Consider the following 19,842-nt stretch of genomic DNA (forward strand, 5'->3'; position numbering starts at 1 on the left):
ATTATTGTTTTAGGTAAGACAATGCGTTTCGTTTGTGCAGCCTACACAAACTCTAGACTGTAGCCTATTTGTCTCGACTATTTTTGCACTCGGGATGTAGCTTGTGTGCATCGAAACCAAAGGAGTACAGCTTACACTTTGTCACCGAGCTCGACGTTACACGATTCTGTCGTTGGGTTTCTGAATGAACTAGAAGAACGCAAAACAACCAAGAGCACTTAAATATTTAGTTTCTGTGGACTTTTTTCTCTTCGAAAAGTGGACAGCCTACCGAGCGAAGTTTCCATCAAAAACCACGGGGAGCTATATGACGATCGCCAAACAGGTGTTGGTTTTCCCTCGCAGAAATGCCAGTGCGTGCTGTAACTACCAGGTTCATGTACAAGGGACTTTGCACAATTCCAGATATCCTATCGTATCGAACACCCGTAACCTTGCCTGAGGATGAGGTGGAAGGTGAGAGTTTATTGTTTCAAACAAATACCATTTGCATGTGCATTTAGGTGAAAGTTGAGCTTTGACATCATTAATTTACTGCCACCATGAGTTCAGGACCTTGGATAGCGCCCCATCGCCTCAATAGATGTCGGCCTGAAACGGACAAATATAATGCCTACCAAATCCAGTTCAGTATGAATCATACTCACTTTCCCTGCTTTTATCTGTTGCAACCTAACATGTGTAACCGATTTATAAATGGGGATATGTACAAATAAACCATCTGCTCTCTGGAAGATAATTCAAAAAATCACTCAAATGTTTAAATAGGTTCCTTGACATATTTAATGACATGCAGTATCTGTCATATATTGATGGGACCAATTGTAGTAGATTGTTGGCTGTTGGTTTGACAGCTAAAATAGAATTGAATATTTTAGATAACATACAGTCATTTTGAATAATTCCTTATTAGTTTATTATAATTCCTTGTTTATATAATGTCAGGAAATGTTCTATTTCCGATCTTGTACACGCACCGGGTTCACAGCATGTCACCAAGACAGGTTGTCTTGCCTCTTGAAAGGAATGACTCACAGAAGCCAATTAAGTGGGACTATATTCATGAATTTGCCTTTTGCTGGGGTTTTTTCTTGCTAAGGTTATTCCTGATTGATAGCCCAAGACACCAGGAGGTTAGAGGATCCAAATAATAATGTATCATAAAAAAGCCTGTGATGGATTTATTTGTAAAAGCAGCAGAATCATTGAAATTATAAAAACGCTATGAGCTAAAACAGAATGAGGTGTGTACTGTAGGACTGCCTAATACAGTGTATCAATAAATGACAATGAAATGTAGAAGCAAAATAGCTTTTTCCTCATTGTAACCAACTCTTACTGAGTTGAGATTGATGGATACAGCATCACATCATTAAGATCCTCTCCCTGCCCAGGGGAACCATGCCAGAGATCATTACTACACCTGTCTGAAAAGTGAATTGGCAACATACCAAGACACACATCTCCATTCACACTCACGCATTCAAACATTGATCTTCATTTTAGATTTTTTACATAACACTAGAAAAAGAAAAGACAAGATGAAAAGGAGTCGCTGGTCAGATCAAAATAATGGCACGGCTAGTGTTTTTCTGGAACCTAAGAAGAAGAGGACAATCAAACGCGACATCCTTTCATGTCGATGATGAAAATCTATTTTTGCCTTCAGCTGTTTGCAGGATGTCCAGGCCCACTTCCTGATGACCAGGCCTACTTCCTGCCAAGTTGTCTCACCTCCCCAAAATATTTATTGCTTTGAGCGATTTACAAACCCACTTGCATAAGGGGAAACAGATCTCATTAAAAACTCGGCTAAGAGTGAACTTAATTCAAAGAATGAGATCAAAACAGAGGATGTAGAGCCTCCATGTGTTGCAGGTGGAGAGACTGCCAGGCCAACGGCACTGTCCCGAGCGTAGCTTTGCTACATGGTCGTTAACATATTACATTTACATTACATTTAGTCATTTAGCAGACGCTCTTATCTGACTTACAGTATACTGACTTACAGTAAGTACAGGGACATTCCCCCGGGGCAAGTAGGGCGAAGTGCCTTGCCCAAGGACACAAGGTCATTTGCCTGGCAGGAAATCGAACCGGCAACCTTCTGATTACTAGCTCGATTCCCTAACCGCTAAGCCACCTGACTCCCACATATGGAGAGGAGGCTGGCTGGACTGCTGGATGGAGGACATGTTCTCCTGTGGCCCAGGAACTTATTTATGTCTGCTATAGTGGATATTGGTTTTGGTCTAGGAACTTTGCAACCATACTGCCCTCTGTGTTTGATTGTTTCTCTTGTCCAATTGAGAGGACATCCTGGGCTTTCTAACAATGTCACAAAAGTGAACAACCTCTAAAATTGTAAGTAATAGAGACATATAAGAAATTTGAAAACTATGTTGTGATATGGCTTTCTCTTAAAAAAAAAAAATTGTTAGCAAAACCTAAACACCTATGTTATGTCAAACGTGAACATCTCCAAAACTTTTTCACTGGATTTCAGTAAGTTAAATTCAACAAAATGGCCAGATTGGCTTTTACGGACCTCTGTTATATGTCAGAATGTTTCAGATGTGTTTCTCAAATACCTCAAGCATCCCCTGCTATTGCATACTGGCCAAACTGTCGCAGCTAAGTGCTTCATATCCTTGGACAAGAGAAAGGCATGTCTGTTGAGATAGATAAGACTGTAGTTCAACATAAACTTCCTGGTTTTTCAGTGTAATGTTCTTCCTGTTGCTCAGTGCCTGGGAGCCAGAGAATGGTATTTATAGATCCCAGTGTGTAGAAGGATCCCCCAGACACCAGATGTAGTAGTGGGCCGCAGATCTGCTTTCATTTAGCATGCAAAGCTGTCTTTGTCACAAACAGAGGGATGTTACACAATGCTGTTCACACAGAGACGAATGGAGACATAATCATGAGGCAGTCTTTCTTTCTGGAAGCATAAGGATGGAGGCGTCTGAATAAAAACAATATTGATTCATCCTTCTGATTTAACAGGCAGACGTACATACATACACAAACAATGATTTTTAGTTTACAGTAGAAAATATTGTTGTATTCCAACAAAAGAAAAATGCTTAAGAGTCTGATCGAATGTCAACTATTTACATTTACATTTAGTCATTTAGCAGACGCTCTTATCCAGAGCGACTTACAGTAAGTACAGGGACATTCTCCCCGAGGCATGTAGGGTGAAGTGCCTTGCCCAAGGACACAACATCATTTGGCACGGCCGGGAATCGAACTGGCAACCTTCAGATTACTAGCCCGATTCCCTAACCGCTCAGCCACCTAGGCTTTAGGTGGATTTATTCCAAAGTGGGAGAGTAGTATTACAGATAAGCTTAGATTTTTACAGAATGGTAATCAGTGAATTCCCTCTGGAGACCCAGGCAGTTTAAATGAGCTCCACTGAGGGTTTGCTAACAGTGATAAATCATACCTCTCATCTTCAAGAACCCACATAACTGTGACCTAAGAGAAGCTAGGCATTCACAAAGTTAGTTACTGGACCTCCTCTACTGAACCAAATACACCTGCCTATGGTGCAGCAATTATCCTGGACCATCAAAAGGAAGCGAAATATCTACTTATTATCTGTATCTTCAAGGGGATTTAGTACTCAAAACACTAAGAGCAAAGCTATCAAGCAAAACAAGGTCATTCCTGGAGGGAGATCATTGACTACCTGGAACCAGTAAATACACAGAATACCTGTCAGTCAAGTTGAATAATTTTTGTTTCACTTCATAAAACACAGAAGTATTATCATGCCAATGGCCCAGACGAGCTAGGATCAATCACATGAAGGATGAGACAACAACGTAGTCACAATGCAGAAGTTCAGATTTGACTACCTATAGCGACATAACCCCAAATACTTAATAAGCTAATTAGCTAGAAGTAATATAATCAAATGAGCACATATGTCAGTGTCCATAAGTAATATACAATCGTAAAATTAGCTAAAGTTCATAGGTGTCACGTTGGCTGAAGTGTCTCACCTTGATGTTGATCCTAGCGGGCGAGCAGGAAGTACAAAGTCCTGAGCGTAGGAATACATTGTCCTCCGGTTAACGGTACGACTAGTAAACAGGGGGACAAAGGTTCAGCATTTCCCGTTATCTCAGGGATGATAGTGCGATCCCCTGTGTAGCTGTGTTCTTTTCGGCCTGAACAGAACTCACTTTACCTGGAAATTAATCTCTAGTCCAAGCATTACCAAAGTTGTGAACATGAAGGTAGTTCTATGTATGCAAGCAGCTGAATGTTTGAGATGGATTTGGACTTGCAGTTTTTTGTTGTTTGAGTAATGGGTTTTGATGGTAGTTTGATACATTTTCCCAGAGCGGTGTTATTCCTTAAGACCGTCAAATGGCCTTGGATAGATCAGACATTTATCTTGAGCACTAACACTGATAGCTGACATGCAATTTCAACTGTGGTCAAAGATCTGGTGTTGCACAATTACTCTGAAGTAAATTGACTTTGGCAGTTGGAAAGAATGTCTTTGTAGTATTCAATTGCCCAAGCACTAGAGCATGGATTCCAACTCAAATGTCTACAGCAACAACATAATTATATAATTTATTTTTTTGTTGTAAAAACCTTCTGGACTGACCTTGAAGAGACACTGAAGGCTAGAATGAATTGGTGCTATTGAACCAAAAGGGGCTCCACTTTAAGTCTGGAAACAGGACAGCCTGTCAGTGGATGAAAGTATATATCACTGGTGCTGAATTAATGTTCTGTCACTAGTATCTGCCTGACAGTGTTCGTTTTGTTGAATGGCATAATACTGTACCAGCTGTGAGTGGAACGTATTAGCTTGTTATAAAAAAAATAGCATCTACTGGTCTGAGAGAAATGGAACATTTGTTTTTAATGGCTGTTTCAAACTGCATTTTGCAGTGTTTCTACCAGTATTGAGTAGTGTTTCTAGCAGTCTTGGGAAGGAGAGAGAGCGAGCGAGAGAGAGGGGTGGGGATCACAGCTCTGCATAGATGATGCATGGTAGACAAAAGGTGAAAACCTGACAGCAGATCAGACAAAACAAACAAACATGCCTCATGCCGAAGGCTGATGAAGTCCCAAAAAAAGATAAAATAATCTACGTTCTAGAATGAATCCGTATTCTAAAATGGATCCTCAACAAACATTCTATTGCTGTCTGTATAGCTGAAGCGAATTTCTGCTTTGATCTGCAGCACACTCAAGACATTGTTTAGTGCTCTGGGCCTCTGTCAGTTGCTGGGTCTTCCCCCGAGAGTCCTGCAGACACTTAGTGCCGCATTCAGCTTGCTTTCTGATCTTTATAATAACAAGGATTCACATGGCATAGATGAGTCACTCTGGAATCGTTTTAGCTCAATAAACAAATGCCCCTATGGGCATGGAGTCATCCATTCATTCAGGGGATTCATTCAGTTCTTGTGCACAGCCCGTTACCACCAGGGGATAAAGAAAATAAGTAATTCCTTGAAACACATGCTGCTCTACGTTTTAGTTAGCAGTCTGAAAGCACCAGAGACTTATTAAGATTTAGCGACAGGCTGCTTCCAGAGTATCAAATGCTAAATGTGGATTAGAATAGCACTGGTTAGCATTGGTTTGTAGCATTGATTGGTGTAATAGCCCACAGTGTCTATTATCGTCTATTGGGCCAACGTTTAGTTTGGTAAATAGCTTTCAGATTTCCACAGTCTTATACCCAGTGCATATAAGGGTAGAATAAAAAATGGGTTCGATCATGTAAGCAACATGGCAAAGATATAAAGAAACTTCTATATGATGTCATCAAAAGGGGTTGTGAATAAAAAATGATATAGCTTTCTTAATGACGCTTGGGTGGCGTTTCGTTTGGTTAATGATAGAGAATATTACACGAATAGCTGTCGGGCCATGAAACATTTCATCAAGCCTGTTCAAGTGACACTCTCTCATCCCTCATCCCCCCCCCCATCCCTAGAATCAATAACATACTCACCCTAGCCCAATCCCTATGTCACTTCCTTTCTCTGCTCCTCCAACCTTCCACCCGACCCGCAGAGATAAGGGAGGCGTTCAAGGTGTTCGACCGCGATGGGAACGGCTTCATCTCCAAGCAAGAGCTGGGCATGGCCATGCGCTCGCTGGGGTACATGCCCAATGAGGTGGAGCTAGAGGTCATCATCCAGAGGCTGGACATGGACGGCAAGTAACATGTAGTCATTTAGCAGACGTAGGGTGAAGTGCCTTGCCCAAGGACACAATGTCATTTGCCACGGCCAGAAATCGAACCGGCAACCTTCTGATTTACATTTAGTCATTTAGCAGGCGCTCTTATCCAGAGCGACTTACAGTAAGTACAGGGACATTCCCCCGAGGCAAGTAGGATGAAGTGCCTTGCCCAAGGACACAATGTCATTTGTCACGGCCAGAATTGAACCAGCAACCTTCGGATTACTAGCTCAATTCCCTAACCGCTCAGCCACCTGACTCCCAAGTATCTCCCAGTTGCTCATCTACACACCTACAGTACATGAGCACACAGCACAGGATGCTACAAGTCACTTTGATCACTGATAGTACGTTTACTTACTGTGTATTGGAAGTCGCTTTGGATAAAAGCGTCTGCTAAATGAATAAATGTGTATTGTCACAGTAGATTACATTAATTGGATGTTTCTTTCCTGTGTATGTGTATTGTTGCAGTGGATTGTATTTATTTATTCTTTCATTTATTTGCTGTGTATTGGTTTTGTTACATTATATTTTAATGTTCTGTACCGTGTGTGTACTTTCATGTATTGTCTATGTACCGTGTGTATCTGTTGTGTTCATGCCTACACACTTGTCTTTGCAGGCGATGGCCAGGTTGACTTTGAGGAGTTTGTGACCCTCCTGGGGCCAAAACTATCTGCAGCTGGAATGCCCGATAAGTTCCACGGAGCAGATTTCGACTCTGTGTTCTGGAAGGTATACAAAGAAGTTATCAGTGTTCTCTTTTCTGTAAAGTCCCCGACTTTATATCAGGGTTAATTATGATTTTCTCGTTCCTTGTTGAAGTGAGGGCTTTGAAACTATTTGGTGATAATAAACCATGTTAATTAAAATGCCCATGAAAACATGATAGGAGTTAAATATTGTGGTCATTAAAAGATGAGAGTAATTCCAGACTGTTTAACAGTTTTAATTGGCTGAGCAGGTTTTCCTCTGAGGTTTTTGAAATCAATTCTATTTCTTAATCAGAGGCGGTCCTAGTGCAATGTTCACTCAATTAACAAAACCCTTTTTATGAGTTAATTGTTTACAGCCCGTTGGTCACCGATTTCAGTGATGAATCATTTTGGTGTTTGAAAAAGGCAACACTGAGGGCAAGACATTGACATGACAATGGATGTTTCTATACTAGTTATACTTTATTATAAATATAATGTTATAGTATACAATATATTTATAGTTAATAGTATATTGTATGTTATTAATAGTATATTGTAGCATAGTGTAATCTGTGCAGTAGTATGAAACACTTTATCCTATACAGAATGTAGTACAAAGTAGTCGACACAGTCGAATAAAATAGTTTATAAACCACAACTAACTTCAGACAGCAGGACTGTTTCTCCTGCCCTCCTTCAGTGTGACATGCAGGGCTGTTTCTCCTGCCCTCCCTCAGTGTGACATGCAGGGCTGTTTCTCCTGCCCTCCTTCAGTGTGACATGCAGGGCTGTTTCTCCTGCCCTCCCTCAGTGTGACATACAGGGCTGTTTCTCCTGCCCTCCCTCAGTGTGACATACAGGGCTGTTTCTCCTGCCCTCCCTCAGTGTGACATGCAGGGCTGTTTCTCCTGCCCTCCCTCAGTGTGACATGCAGGGCTGTTTCTCCTGCCCTCCCTCAGTGTGACATACAGAACTGTTTCTCCTGCCCTCCCTCAGTGTGACATGCAGAAGCTGACCGTGGACGAGCTGAAGAGCCTGTTGTACGACACGTTCTGTGACCACCTCACCATGAAAGATATCGAGAACATCATTATGACCGAGGAGAGCCACATGGACAGTCCAGAGTGCCAAGTGGACATCGACAGTATGACCTCAGCATTATCTATCCATAGATTTTATCCCTAAAATGTTATTCATTGATGTACGGTATGAATTTTAACATTGACATGGTGGTAAATTCATTTAGCAAATCAACGTACACATTTTTTTAACTATTTCTCACTTCCTCCCTCATGCTTTCTCTCTTTCTCTCTTTCTCTCTCTCTTTCTCCCTCCCCTCAACCCAAACTCAAACCCTTCCCCCTCCCCCCACACACAGCAAGCCCAACACAACAGGTGAAGCATACGTGTGTGCGGAAAAGCCTGATTTGTGCCTTCGCCATTGCTTTCATCATCAGCGTGATGCTCATCGCAGCCAATCAGATGCTCAGGAGAGGAATGAAGTAAACACAGGAGCTCCATCCTCTTCCCAAACAAGTGTTTTTTGTTTGTTTGTTGTTTGTTGACATTCAACTTAGTGGGTTGGAGGGAATAAATAGAGCTGTAACCCCAGCACCAAATTTAAATCAGCAAAAAATCTGGTCTGAAATCCATTTGAGCTTTCTGTTACAACAACTGTCAAAAACGGGAGTGTAAAATCTGTAAAAAAAAATACAAAAGTAAAATACAGATGTTAAATATATTGTTGCTTCAAAGGCTGGAGAGAATATCAGTCAACAACTTAAACACTCATGGACTTAGAGCTCAATAATAAGACAGGATTGTGGAAGCATGTCTTGGAGTGAACCTGTGTTGCCTGTGCCATGATAGTAACCATGCTCTCTCTGTGGTTCAGAGACCAGGGGGGGGGTATTCCAGAGGGCAGGTTATGCAACACAACTGGGTAAGTAAATCCATAGCTGATCACAATGTTGCAGCAACCTACTGGCAATGTTGCTACAACGCTGGGTGTCAGCTGGGGAATTAACTTACCCGGGTATGTCACATAACCTGCTTTCTGGAATACCCCCCAGTATGTATTAGATAGTCGGAGCAGGAAGTCAACAGCGAATAACGTGTAACTACCTAATGTAAGAGGAGTTACGCTCGCAATGTGGAGGATTATAATTTGCACTAGCTTTGCATAACAATTTTAGATGGGGTGTGTCTGAGCTTGCTGCAGCTTGCTGTGACGTTGACAAACAATAATAATTAGGTAACGGTGTTTCCTGAGCCCACCACGTTGTCCCAGTAATCACACACACGGTACAGTGTCATGTAAATACGTTCAAGATAAATGTGTATTCTTAATCTATGTGGTGTCAAATGTCAAAAGTTTGATGTATCTATCCAAATAATTATGCAAATGATATGATTATTATAGCAAAAAAAGTACTTAGTACATTAACTCCTTTTGTAAATATCAGTACTATGTAAATGTAGAGACGATTCCAAAAGCTCTACATGTCTTGCAGTATTCTGTGATGGACGCAAACATATCAATGTTGTTTTGTTTTTTGACATTTATGTAGAACACCAAAACAACATATTTCCACTATGGTTTAATTGGGTCTATTTTCTTATTGAGAGGAAGGACACCTTATATCTATGATTCTATTAAGAATGCAAAACATTAAATATTTTGTAAATCAGGGTTATAATGTATACTTCCAGGTTAACTGGAAATAGAGGATATGTCACACAATTAATGTGTTTTAAGGCCATGGACTTACATTTAACTTTAAGGGTTTTCTGTTACAGATTTATTTACAAGAGTCAGTGCTTTCTTTACTAATGTTTGTCATAAAAAAAACTTTTATGAAATGTTATATTTTTTCTTGCTATTTTTATCAAATGTTATCAAGAATATGTATCATTACAGAGATATTATTATATTACAAAGAAATAGAGCTTGCAATAGTCTTCACAAGAAGGACAACCAGTTGCTCTTTTACTTATTTAATTTGACCATACAACATAGGTCCATAGATTGCATTAATGCAAATAGTTAGTGTATTGAAAAATAGGCAACGCTTTATAGACGTTTAAGCAATTATACAGCGTATCGTATGTTTCAGTGGCATTGAGGTAATATGGTTGTTCTACTGTTGTTTACGATTTGCCAAAACTAAGATTTCTCTTTTGTTTTATAACTCATAGTACTGTGACTTACCTTGAGTCAAGTTTTGTTCAGCTCTGATAACTTGTCTCAAAGTAACTATTTCAAGCTTAGTAGAGTTTGAAAAATGCACTTACCAATGATTTCAGAATTCTCCTGCGGACTATTCTTGGGAAGAAAGAACCTCAAAGCCACCAAATGTATTTTTGTCTGAAGTATTGTAATGTAAATAATGATGCAATACCTGCAAGCAAAGTGAACAGAAACACGAACATTCTAAACGTTTTGCACTTCCTGTCTTCATCATACATGGAGCATCCAACAATATGTTTCAACTCCCCTACAGTTACAGTTGAACATCCCAATGAGATTATGTCATTCATATGTGCTGTATTTGCACATATATATTAATATCTACAGTATATAATTGCATCTAATATGAAACCTGTTTGTGTGTGGTATCTGGAAGCATGAAGTCAATTAAATACATAACATTTAAGCCTTTTGTCATGTGTAGTTTTTCACAGACACATTGGCTTCATGTTAGAGGACCACCATTTTGTTCTCGGAATAGAACACCAAAGTGTGACAGTCTCAACATAACATGAAGACCAGCTGACAGAATATGGTAATGCACATTTCATTCATGAATCTAATGTGGTGTATTAGTATATTTTAGGGGGTATGAGTACATGTAAGTATAATTCACTGGCCTGGTAAACTATCACGTCCCTAACTCCGATTTGAGGTTCAGCCCACTGATTGGGATTGTACAAAGTAATCAGTACTAGGATAAAGGGTTAGTTATATGACAGCCATTGCAAGCAGACATGTAAACTGTCATAGATTCTATCTGTGATCGAAAGGTCAGCTGGTCCTGCCAATCTGTGATCCGTGACCACGTTCCGGTAACGGCCGCCGTCTCAAACAGCTTTCGTCGGGAGAAATCCCAGGCCGCCAACCACAGTTAAATGAAACACGAGCGTCTTGATCCCATCTGTTTTTTTTTTGCCTGGTAGAACCCCTCCACTGCCAGTGTTGAAGCTGACGGACGGACTCAGACTCTTGCAGCAGGGGCGATTCTATGATCAGAACTTTAGGGGTGCTCAGCCCCCAATGAGAATGTGACATGAATACAGTGCCTTGCAAAAGTGCTAAACCCCCTTGCTATAAATCCTTAATTTCACTGGATAACAATTTATCCATTTATGTATTATTATGCAAAATATTGAATGAATGAAAAAACTAAGGATATCCCTTTCTTCATGAACTACCAGCATCAAATGATAATGAACAATAATTATTTATATTTTTGTATTATTATTATTTTTAGGGGTGCTCAGATGAAAGGGTCTAAAAATCACCAATGGCTTGCAGGAACTCAAAATCCAAACTTCAGTTGAACAGACAGTTTTATAATCATCGTCAGGTCTCCACAGAGACCCATGGATCGACAGATCACAGATACCCTCGAGGAAGACGAGGAGAAACTCCCAGGGAAATTCTGTGTGTCGAAAATGAAAGAAACCTTGGGAGGAGCCAGTCAGCCTGAGCCCAGATGGTGATCCCCTCCCTGGACTCGCGGGACCCGAATCCCCGTCACCTGGCAGGCAGGGGGTCCACCGAGCAGACATCATTAGAGGATCCACATCCTCAATGTCGCCTCCAGATGTTAGAAAGCAGCCCAGTTACAATTTCAACGTGGGGCTGCCTCAGCTGGTGCTGCTTTGCGTGAATGCAGATTGAATGTCGGTGCAAAGAACCGGCGTGGAAAACTGCCCTTTTTTCGAAGACATTTGCGGCTAATTTTATCAACCCCTCAAGCAGAGATTATAAATGTCTGCTCATTTTTGCAATTCTTTGGGAAATTTAAGATGTCACCAAATCTGGGAGTTGATTCTTCTGGGGTTAGATGAGAATAAGCTGACAGTACACCCACACATGAAAAATGTACAACCTGTTACTTGATATTTCTATCTCTTTTTATCCTCCTTCTTCTGTAAGCTCCTGCTACCACATTGGTTTCCCATGTCTGTGCTGCTTCCATGACAGACGCTCTGGTTTTGATGGTGTAAAACCTTGACAAGCTGGCGACCCGGGAAGCTCTGACAAGAAGGCACTCTGAATTTAGTGAGTTTAGTTCCACACACGGCGTGTCCTCCTCACGATGACAGCGCTGGGATTCGGTCTGGGGAGAGCTCTCTTACTCTCCCCCCTGGGGCCGAGTGCCCCACTCTCAGGGTCTAGCAGCCTGTCTGCAGTGGGAGCCTGGAGGGCCTGTGGGTAGACAGCGCTTTCATGTCGTAGATAGCCCCACGATCCCTCAAAGCTCTATCAGGTTTTTAAAGATGACAACCTAAGAGGAGGAGTCATTAGGGGTGCATGTGACTACCGTGGAAGTTGGAGTCCAACTTGATGTTACTTTTATCGAACGTCATTGTGATGTGGGAGGAGGATGGTGTGACAGTTGATCCTAGTGCGTAGTTCTATTTCCAGTGCTAATAGTGGAGCAGATGAATACAGTAAACTGAAATTAGGAATAAGGAATAAGTTCTGAAACTAATTAAAAGTGAGGAATAGCAATCTATAACGTTATTCTTTCTCCACACATATTTAGCATTTCCTAACTATGTATTTATTATTTGATGACAGGAAAATACATCCACTGTACTAAAGGAAGCACTCTAAATAAATGATAGTGTAGAACTACTAGGAAGCTAAAAATAGATCTTATAATGAGTAAATCCAGGCAGCACTCCAGACAAACAAACGATCTGTGCCCCCCCCCCCCCCTCCCCCCTCCCCCTGTCCCAAAAAACATGATTTGCATATTTTTGTGGAATGAGATTTAAACTCCACACTTCACGCCTCAAACGTTTGTGTACACAACATAATTCTCCCCTGAGCTTTGCTCGGAACTAGGTAGAGTAAAAAAAAAAAAAAACTTGGGGATTGGGGTATGGGAAACCAGCCTACAGGTACTGCATTACTGAGAGCAGAAGAGCAACTGGGGGCAGGCCAAACCCTCATTTACCCTGAGCAAAACCTATCTTGTCTCTTAATTAAATGTTAAGACTTTTGGCTCCCATGTCAGGGAGAGGGGAGATGTGCCTAGTTTCAGTAATGATTCATTCAGGCATTTTGGACTGCATTCTCATAGTAGGTGTACATAATACAGAATGGTGCAGATATTACTTAATTATGCCAGAAATACATTATCATTCACCACTGTATCTTTCCTGCTTATCATTACCATAATTATAGACGTATATATTTCAATAACATTACAAGTGTAGCCTAGTTGGCATATGTAATATATATTGCTGCTCCAGCTTAAGTGTGGTACTACTAATCATTGTAAAAAAAAAAAAACATTACTAATATTGTGTTGTGTCAAGACAGTGTATGCTGTATGCTCTGCATAAAAGTGCTAAATGACTAAAATGTAAATGTAAATGCAAATGAACCTCTAAATTAACACTTGGCTGAGTCTGCCTACATTCTGATAGAGACACATTAAATACAATTTCATAATGCCTCAACTGATGATTATCTATATTTCCGTGGTGACCGTACATTGGGAGACTATAAAAAATAATAACAATGTTGACATGTATATGCCATCTATTAAGAAGACTTTAGCTGAATGAGCAATGAGGAAACATGTTGGTGATGACAGATACAACAATACATGAAATTACATTTGGCCAAGCTGGTATTCACCAGTCCACAAGCATCTCCCCCCCCTTCTGGGTGAACATGAACACATGACGGCAGCCAGAACCCTGATGTTGTCAAACCAGTCTTTCCTCAGCAGACAATCGACTGGGATTATTAACTGGTCACGTCTTGCTTTGGAGGTTAATCTGCATTCAGTCACTAAACTCATTTGAAAGGCGATCACAGTGTTTATAATCGACAGTCATTATAAAAGACCGCCACCATCACTGTCAGGTGCCACATAAAGAGAAACAATAATGGATGACACTGACGGTTTCTTTACGACCACAGCGCAATAACAGCTGGCACGTCTTTCAGATATGGCTGTCCCTGGATGTAACACCTCCAGAACAACTTATACATGCAAAACAAATTATTCATGCAGTTTCCCTAAACAGAATATCTATCTATTCAACTTGACTGTGTTTAATCTATTGATCGGCCCATCTCTCTCTCTCTCTCTCTCTCTCTCTCTCTCTCTCTCTCTCTCTCTCTCTCTCTCTCTCTCTCTCTCTCTCTCTATATATATATATATATATATATATATATAGGGGTCAGATGGCTGAGCGGTTAGGTAATCGGGCTATTAATCTGAATGTTGCCGGTTCGATTTCAGGCTGTGCAAATGACGTTGTGTCCTTGGGCAAGGCACTTCACCCTACTTGCCTCGGGGGGAATGTCCCTGTACTTACTGTAAGCCGCTCTGGATAAGAGCGTCTGCTAAATGTGTGTATATGTTAATTTGTTGTGCTTCAAAGTTTGAATTCAGTATTCAGCACAGCCTGCCCTCACTGGTAGAGGTCAAGGTCTTACAGAGCAGTGGAGATGGTGAAAAGGAGAGGAGCAGATAGAAAGGGCACAGTGAGAATGTGCAATTAAACACCCAACTGCTCCTGCTGAATACCAACAGCGTGAAAGGTAGGGCTGGTGACAGCAACTTTAGATAGAGACAGCTGTAGATTCAAGTAGTCTTGACATTGACTTTACTATAAATCTCCTCTTTTAAAATATTAATTTTTGGTGTGAAGAGATTGGATTTCCCTGATGGATATTGGAGTGATAAATCACACATAGCAATCAGAGGTGGGGCTGGCGCGCTGACACACTGAGGCTGAGTCATTTAGTGTCACCCTATTTGGAGGAAGGGATCCCTCACTGATTAGCTGCCCTTAAGGTAAAAAAAAAAAAAGTTTATTTCTGAGTTTTCATGGGAGCTTTTCATTGTCTTCCTTGAAGGTTTGGGTTGGTTTAGGTGCAGTTCTATGGGCGTATGTGAAGCCCTCTGTGCCTTTGCTTGTAAAAAGGCCTATAGAATTTGATATCACCCAACTTTATACACAAAGCCCTTGCATGTGAGAGAGCCCTTTTTACGTCACTGAGGGATGTCATTATCATCCTGGCATCCTCCTCAGGGAACCAATCTGGAACAAATGGCAAGTTCTGTCAGGATACGGTGTTCCTGATTGCTATCTGCTTCCCTGGCAGAAGAGGCGGACAGCAGAATGGGACCATCCCAAGAGTGACACATGGCTCGTCAGGACATCCTTGACGGCACATAATTATGACGGCAATAAAAGAAGTCCATTAGCGCCATGAGTATCTAGTTTAATCGACATTAAAATGCAAGCATTTCTGATTTATCTATCTAATTACACAGTAAGACTGCACACATTAAAAAGTGAGTAAAAAACGACATTTTATTACAAAATGATCAAGACTAAACAACAATATTAAACAACACAAAGAGATGTTCCCCATCCACGTAAAAGTTTGCAGACTTTCCAGAAACCAGTGACTGGTATCTTGTGTGAGTTCTTATGTGGATGACTGCCTCAGGACAGGAAGGCCCAGACGGTGCCCCTTCATTAACCCCACTCACTGTTCAGATGGACTTTCCACCCACCACGGGGAGGGGGCTGGAGGGAGGGAGGCAGGTCAGGGATGGAGAGAAACTGTGGGGGGACGTCATCCGCAGCTTGACCGTCCTGTTGGTCCTCCTCCTCCTCCTCTTTCAGAACCCTGCAGGGGCGGGAGTTTCACTTTAGCACTTGGGAGAGAAATTCAATGGGTGGCCATCTAGTGACAAAGTGTATGCGAGTTAGCGCTTGTAGCTCGTAGCCTCGTACCCTCCGCTGCTCAGGGCAGTTCTCTTCTTCTCCCTCCTGGTGAGCCAGTCCTCTATGCTGCGCTCAGGGAGCGCTCTGTCTCCGGGGGATTCCCTGTGATGCCTTTCCTCTGGAAGACAGGGGGGTCAGATGGTTGTTAACCCTAACTTACCTTTATACTTGCTAGTTCGATTCCCGGCCGTGCAAAATTACGTTGTGTCCTTGGGCAAGGCACTTCACCCTACTTGCCTCGGGGAGACTGTCTGAATGACTTACTTACTGTAAGTTGCTCTGCTAAAATGACTAAATGTAAATGTAAGACAGAACCCATCACTTGTTATATGAAACTAATCTAGCCGACGCCATCCCCACGGCAACTCCCGTGAGAAGGGGATCGATTCATTGAACGGAGATAGAAGGATAAGCACGATTGGAGTCAACACGAGTAAGCCGATACGTCTGGATTTCTAAAACGTATCGTATAAGACAATACGTTTAACTGCCCACACGGGATGTGGAGTCATGTTGCGTGCGCCGCAACAAATTTGGACAAGGCAGACAGCACCATCTTGTGGAAGCAACTCACCTTCGATCTGTCTTTTCAGGTTCTCCATATCCCTCTCTGACATGTGAGAGAACCGGCAGCTGGGCCCAAAGCCACAGTTCCCTGACGCACAAGAGAAGTAAGGTTATTGATTAACGTTAATATGATTTTCAAACTGATATCTTCAGGGGACCTTCATCTGGTCCTTGTGTTGGTCGGGGAGTCAGGTGGCTGAGCGGTGAGGGAATCAGGCTAGTAATCTGAAGGTTGCCAGTTCGATTCCCGGTCATGCCAACTGACGTTGTGTCCTTGGGCAAGGCACTTCACCCTACTTGCCTTGGGGGAATGTCCCTGTACTTACTGTAAATCGCTCTGGATAAGAGCGTCTGCTAAATGACTAAATGTAAATGGTCGTACCTGTCTGAAGAAACTTCCGGCAAGGCTTCTTAGCTTGTTCATCATACAGAAGGGCTGCAGTGTCTGTTGAACGAGAATGGATGTCAAGGTTTACAACTCCAACCAGCTATGCAGCAAAGTCAAAAAAAACAATTAATTTAGGCATACACCTTGTTCTACCCCAGGTTACAATTTAAAACAATTAAAATGATCTTGAAAGAAAATAATACACCGTCTGTGGAGTAAATAACTTGCCTCTGAAATGGTCGAACCAAGCTTTTTTTGATCTGTGGTGCTGAACTCCATTCAAGTGTTTTTTTCTATTGTGCATGTTGTCCTGAAAGGACCTGTCGCAGTAGTCACAATAATACCGCTTCCCCATGATGAGATGCTGGTCCCAGATTCTGAAAAGGCATCGCATACTGTAAATTACCTTCGTTTTTGCTCATAATGTGGGAATAGCTGACGGCCATAGTAGCGAATGGCCGTCAGCAACTCTGACAAAACGTAGGAAACGGAAAACATATTAGTTTCAAAAGCCCTGGAGTGAAGTAGCCTACCTTAATTTGAAAGCTAGCACTACACTACGTTGGCTAACAAACAAAGTAATGAGTTTCTACACTCCTGTTAAGCCTTGCTATTTGATTATTGAACGAAAACAATTCTATGCTGTAACAATAAACAATGCATTATGAATTTGTACGTGTATTTACCTTATATAAGCGCAATATTACACATCCTATATGTTTTGGTTTGTAGGGTACACGTTTTACCACACGGTTCGGTTGACGTTAGGAGTACGTTTTAAGGTGTCGTCATATCCGGAAACTGCATTTCTCCGCCACCCACCCAGCATCCACCATGTCGCTAGTGAAAGGTGTCTACCACTTGCTCTTCAAAAAAACATCTACCTTTACCGTTACCATTATGGTCGCAGCGGTACTATTTGAGCGAGTGTTCGACCAAGGAGGAGACGCTATATTCGAGCAACTGAATCGGGGGGTAAGTGTTGTCAGCGCTATTCCTAACAGACTCGTTGACCTTAGCTAGCCATTATGTTAGCAGGAAGCTAACGGAGGACACGGCGCAACAGCCCTTAGACTAGTACTGTAACCGGCTCCTACTAGCTCATAGCTTTTGGCCCAGTAATCCTGTTTAGATGTAACTAACATTCTTAACCATCTTGTTTGTTTGACAGAAAACAAGTCTATAGCTGGGTTGTTGTATCGTATAATCCTGGAATTCTAAACCCCTTCATCGAGTTAGCTTATTGGTTTGCTAACTAAATGTCCAATGACTGTCAATAATATTATTAACGCCCGTGTTTTTCTTGCACTGTGTGTATAGAAACTCTGGAGCCACATCAAGCACAACTACGAGAAGGAAGACGAATAGAATGCAGCCCATTAATGCGGCGGGAAGGAGGCTAAAGCTACCGTTTCAACATCCCATTCCTCCCGAGTCCATCTTCCAGAATCGTCACTTCGACATTGTTTTGAATGTCAGGCTGAAGTGTTGTCTTGTCTATCAAAAATCCTGTTGGGGTTAAAAGACTGATCAGATCATCGTGGAAGAGTTTCCTGTTAACTTGTCCTCTCCCCTGCCATTGCTCTCCTGACTCCTCGTCCTCTTAACCTGTAAATGTACTTTTAAATTACCTCTGTCAATAAATTCCAGATAAACCTTTTATATTTGTAGGTTTGGTGTGTTCTGTAAATAATGGTTCTGTTAATATGGTGACATTGAACAACCATGTCTTTCTCAGTACAGACACAACCGTTATGGTGCAAATGTACCTTCTATTTCAAGTACTCCTTACTCTGGGATCAATAAAGTGCCTACATTTACATTTAGCAGACGCTCTTATCCAGAGCGACTTACAGTAAGTATAGGGACATTGCCCCGAGGCAAGTAGGATGAAGTGCCTTGCCCAAGGACACAACTGGCATTGTGTCCTGGGGAATCGAACTGGGAACCTTCGGATTACTAGCCCGACCCCCTCACCGCTCAGCCACCTGACTCCCTGGCTATTGTAGACTCCGCCTACAATAGCCACTTCTCCAGTACCTCTATACAATGCAAAAACAAGTATGGTATAATAAAATTATAATTTACACAGTACAGTTTAAATGGATTGAACTATTTTAGCTTCTGTTATTAATATCAAATTGGGGTTGCTCTGTGTTCAACTGAAATGTATATTTGCGTAGTATCTAGAATGCACATCACTCACATTTGAAAGGGCTTTATTAGTCAACAATTTGGAGGTGGATTCCAAATTGACTTTTTCTGATATAAATCATAAAAGATTAATGTCGATCTTTAGAACTCCTGACATTTCTCACCCCACTTGACCTCCGATCGGCTTCATGTTGGGATGCATGGAGGCTGAGATCCAGCAGATGGCGCTGTGTGCTTTTGTTCTCTGTGAGAAGTAAAAACATTGGAACAGAACATTATAAATACAAGTGACCAGAAATTTAGTTTGCCCCAAAGCAATTTGTGTTCCAAAACTACCCCACTTTCGGTAAATTTTTGAACACTTTCTTAAATTAAACAGCTCAACTGTAATTGACAATCAAACATTTTTTCTATTCAAATTCAAATATGTGTTGCTGCATTTCAAGAGAATGTAAATAAATCATGTGCAACACGTTTCCAAGCCTGTTTATTAAGATGTTTACATACTATACACCACTTGATTTTCTGCTTTCCTTTGCAGTTGTTGTTTTTTTTCCACCAACTCATAAAGTTATTTTTTTTCTCTCCCAAGCTATGTAATGGCTACCAGATGTCAATGCTTTCATAGGGTGTCACTATGGTAACCACTGTCTCCCTGGAGGATTCTGGGACAGGATTGAGTTGGTGGTTGTTCCTCAAGGTCTGGCGTGCAGTCGCAGACCAGGCTCCAGGGATATGTTTAAACTGGCAGTCAAAAAGCCATTCTGGTACTCCTCTCACCACCTGACCACAGGCTTTTCCCACATGGCA

The 19,842-nt window shown here is 41.6% G+C and overlaps 3 protein-coding genes across 4 annotated transcripts; 2 read left to right on the forward strand and 1 right to left on the reverse strand.

Moving 5' to 3' along the window:
* Positions 1–347: 347 nt before the first annotated feature.
* Positions 348–8,435, forward strand: cabp7b (calcium binding protein 7b). Its single transcript, XM_067250883.1, has 5 exons — positions 348–456; positions 6,058–6,201; positions 6,854–6,966; positions 7,926–8,073; positions 8,308–8,435. Exons 1-5 carry the CDS (start codon positions 348–350, stop codon positions 8,433–8,435), a joined length of 642 nt encoding a protein of 213 aa, XP_067106984.1.
* A 6,971-nt stretch (positions 8,436–15,406) lies between these two features.
* Positions 15,407–17,642, reverse strand: zmat5 (zinc finger, matrin-type 5). Of its 2 annotated transcripts, none has more exons than XM_067250378.1 (6): positions 17,412–17,444; positions 17,107–17,255; positions 16,873–16,935; positions 16,498–16,578; positions 15,933–16,041; positions 15,407–15,825 (listed from the first exon to the last, which is right to left on the reverse strand). In XM_067250378.1, exons 2-6 carry the CDS (start codon positions 17,231–17,233, stop codon positions 15,672–15,674), a joined length of 534 nt encoding a protein of 177 aa, XP_067106479.1. In that variant the 5' UTR covers positions 17,234–17,255; positions 17,412–17,444; the 3' UTR covers positions 15,407–15,671. The 2 variants fall into 2 exon arrangements, with proteins under 2 accessions (XP_067106479.1, XP_067106478.1); XM_067250377.1 differs by lacking the exon at positions 17,412–17,444 and adding an exon at positions 17,565–17,642 and having other exon boundaries at positions 15,408–15,825.
* Positions 17,643–17,689: 47 nt separating this feature from the next.
* uqcr10 (ubiquinol-cytochrome c reductase, complex III subunit X) lies at positions 17,690–18,538 on the forward strand. The gene is made up of 2 exons (XM_067250379.1): positions 17,690–17,853; positions 18,199–18,538. Exons 1-2 carry the CDS (start codon positions 17,713–17,715, stop codon positions 18,244–18,246), a joined length of 189 nt encoding a protein of 62 aa, XP_067106480.1. The 5' UTR covers positions 17,690–17,712; the 3' UTR covers positions 18,247–18,538.
* The last annotated feature ends 1,304 nt before the right edge of the window (positions 18,539–19,842 follow it).

Source organism: Osmerus mordax, chromosome 14, assembly GCF_038355195.1.
Source record: "Osmerus mordax isolate fOsmMor3 chromosome 14, fOsmMor3.pri, whole genome shotgun sequence".
Classification (NCBI taxonomy): Eukaryota; Metazoa; Chordata; class Actinopteri; order Osmeriformes; family Osmeridae; genus Osmerus; species Osmerus mordax.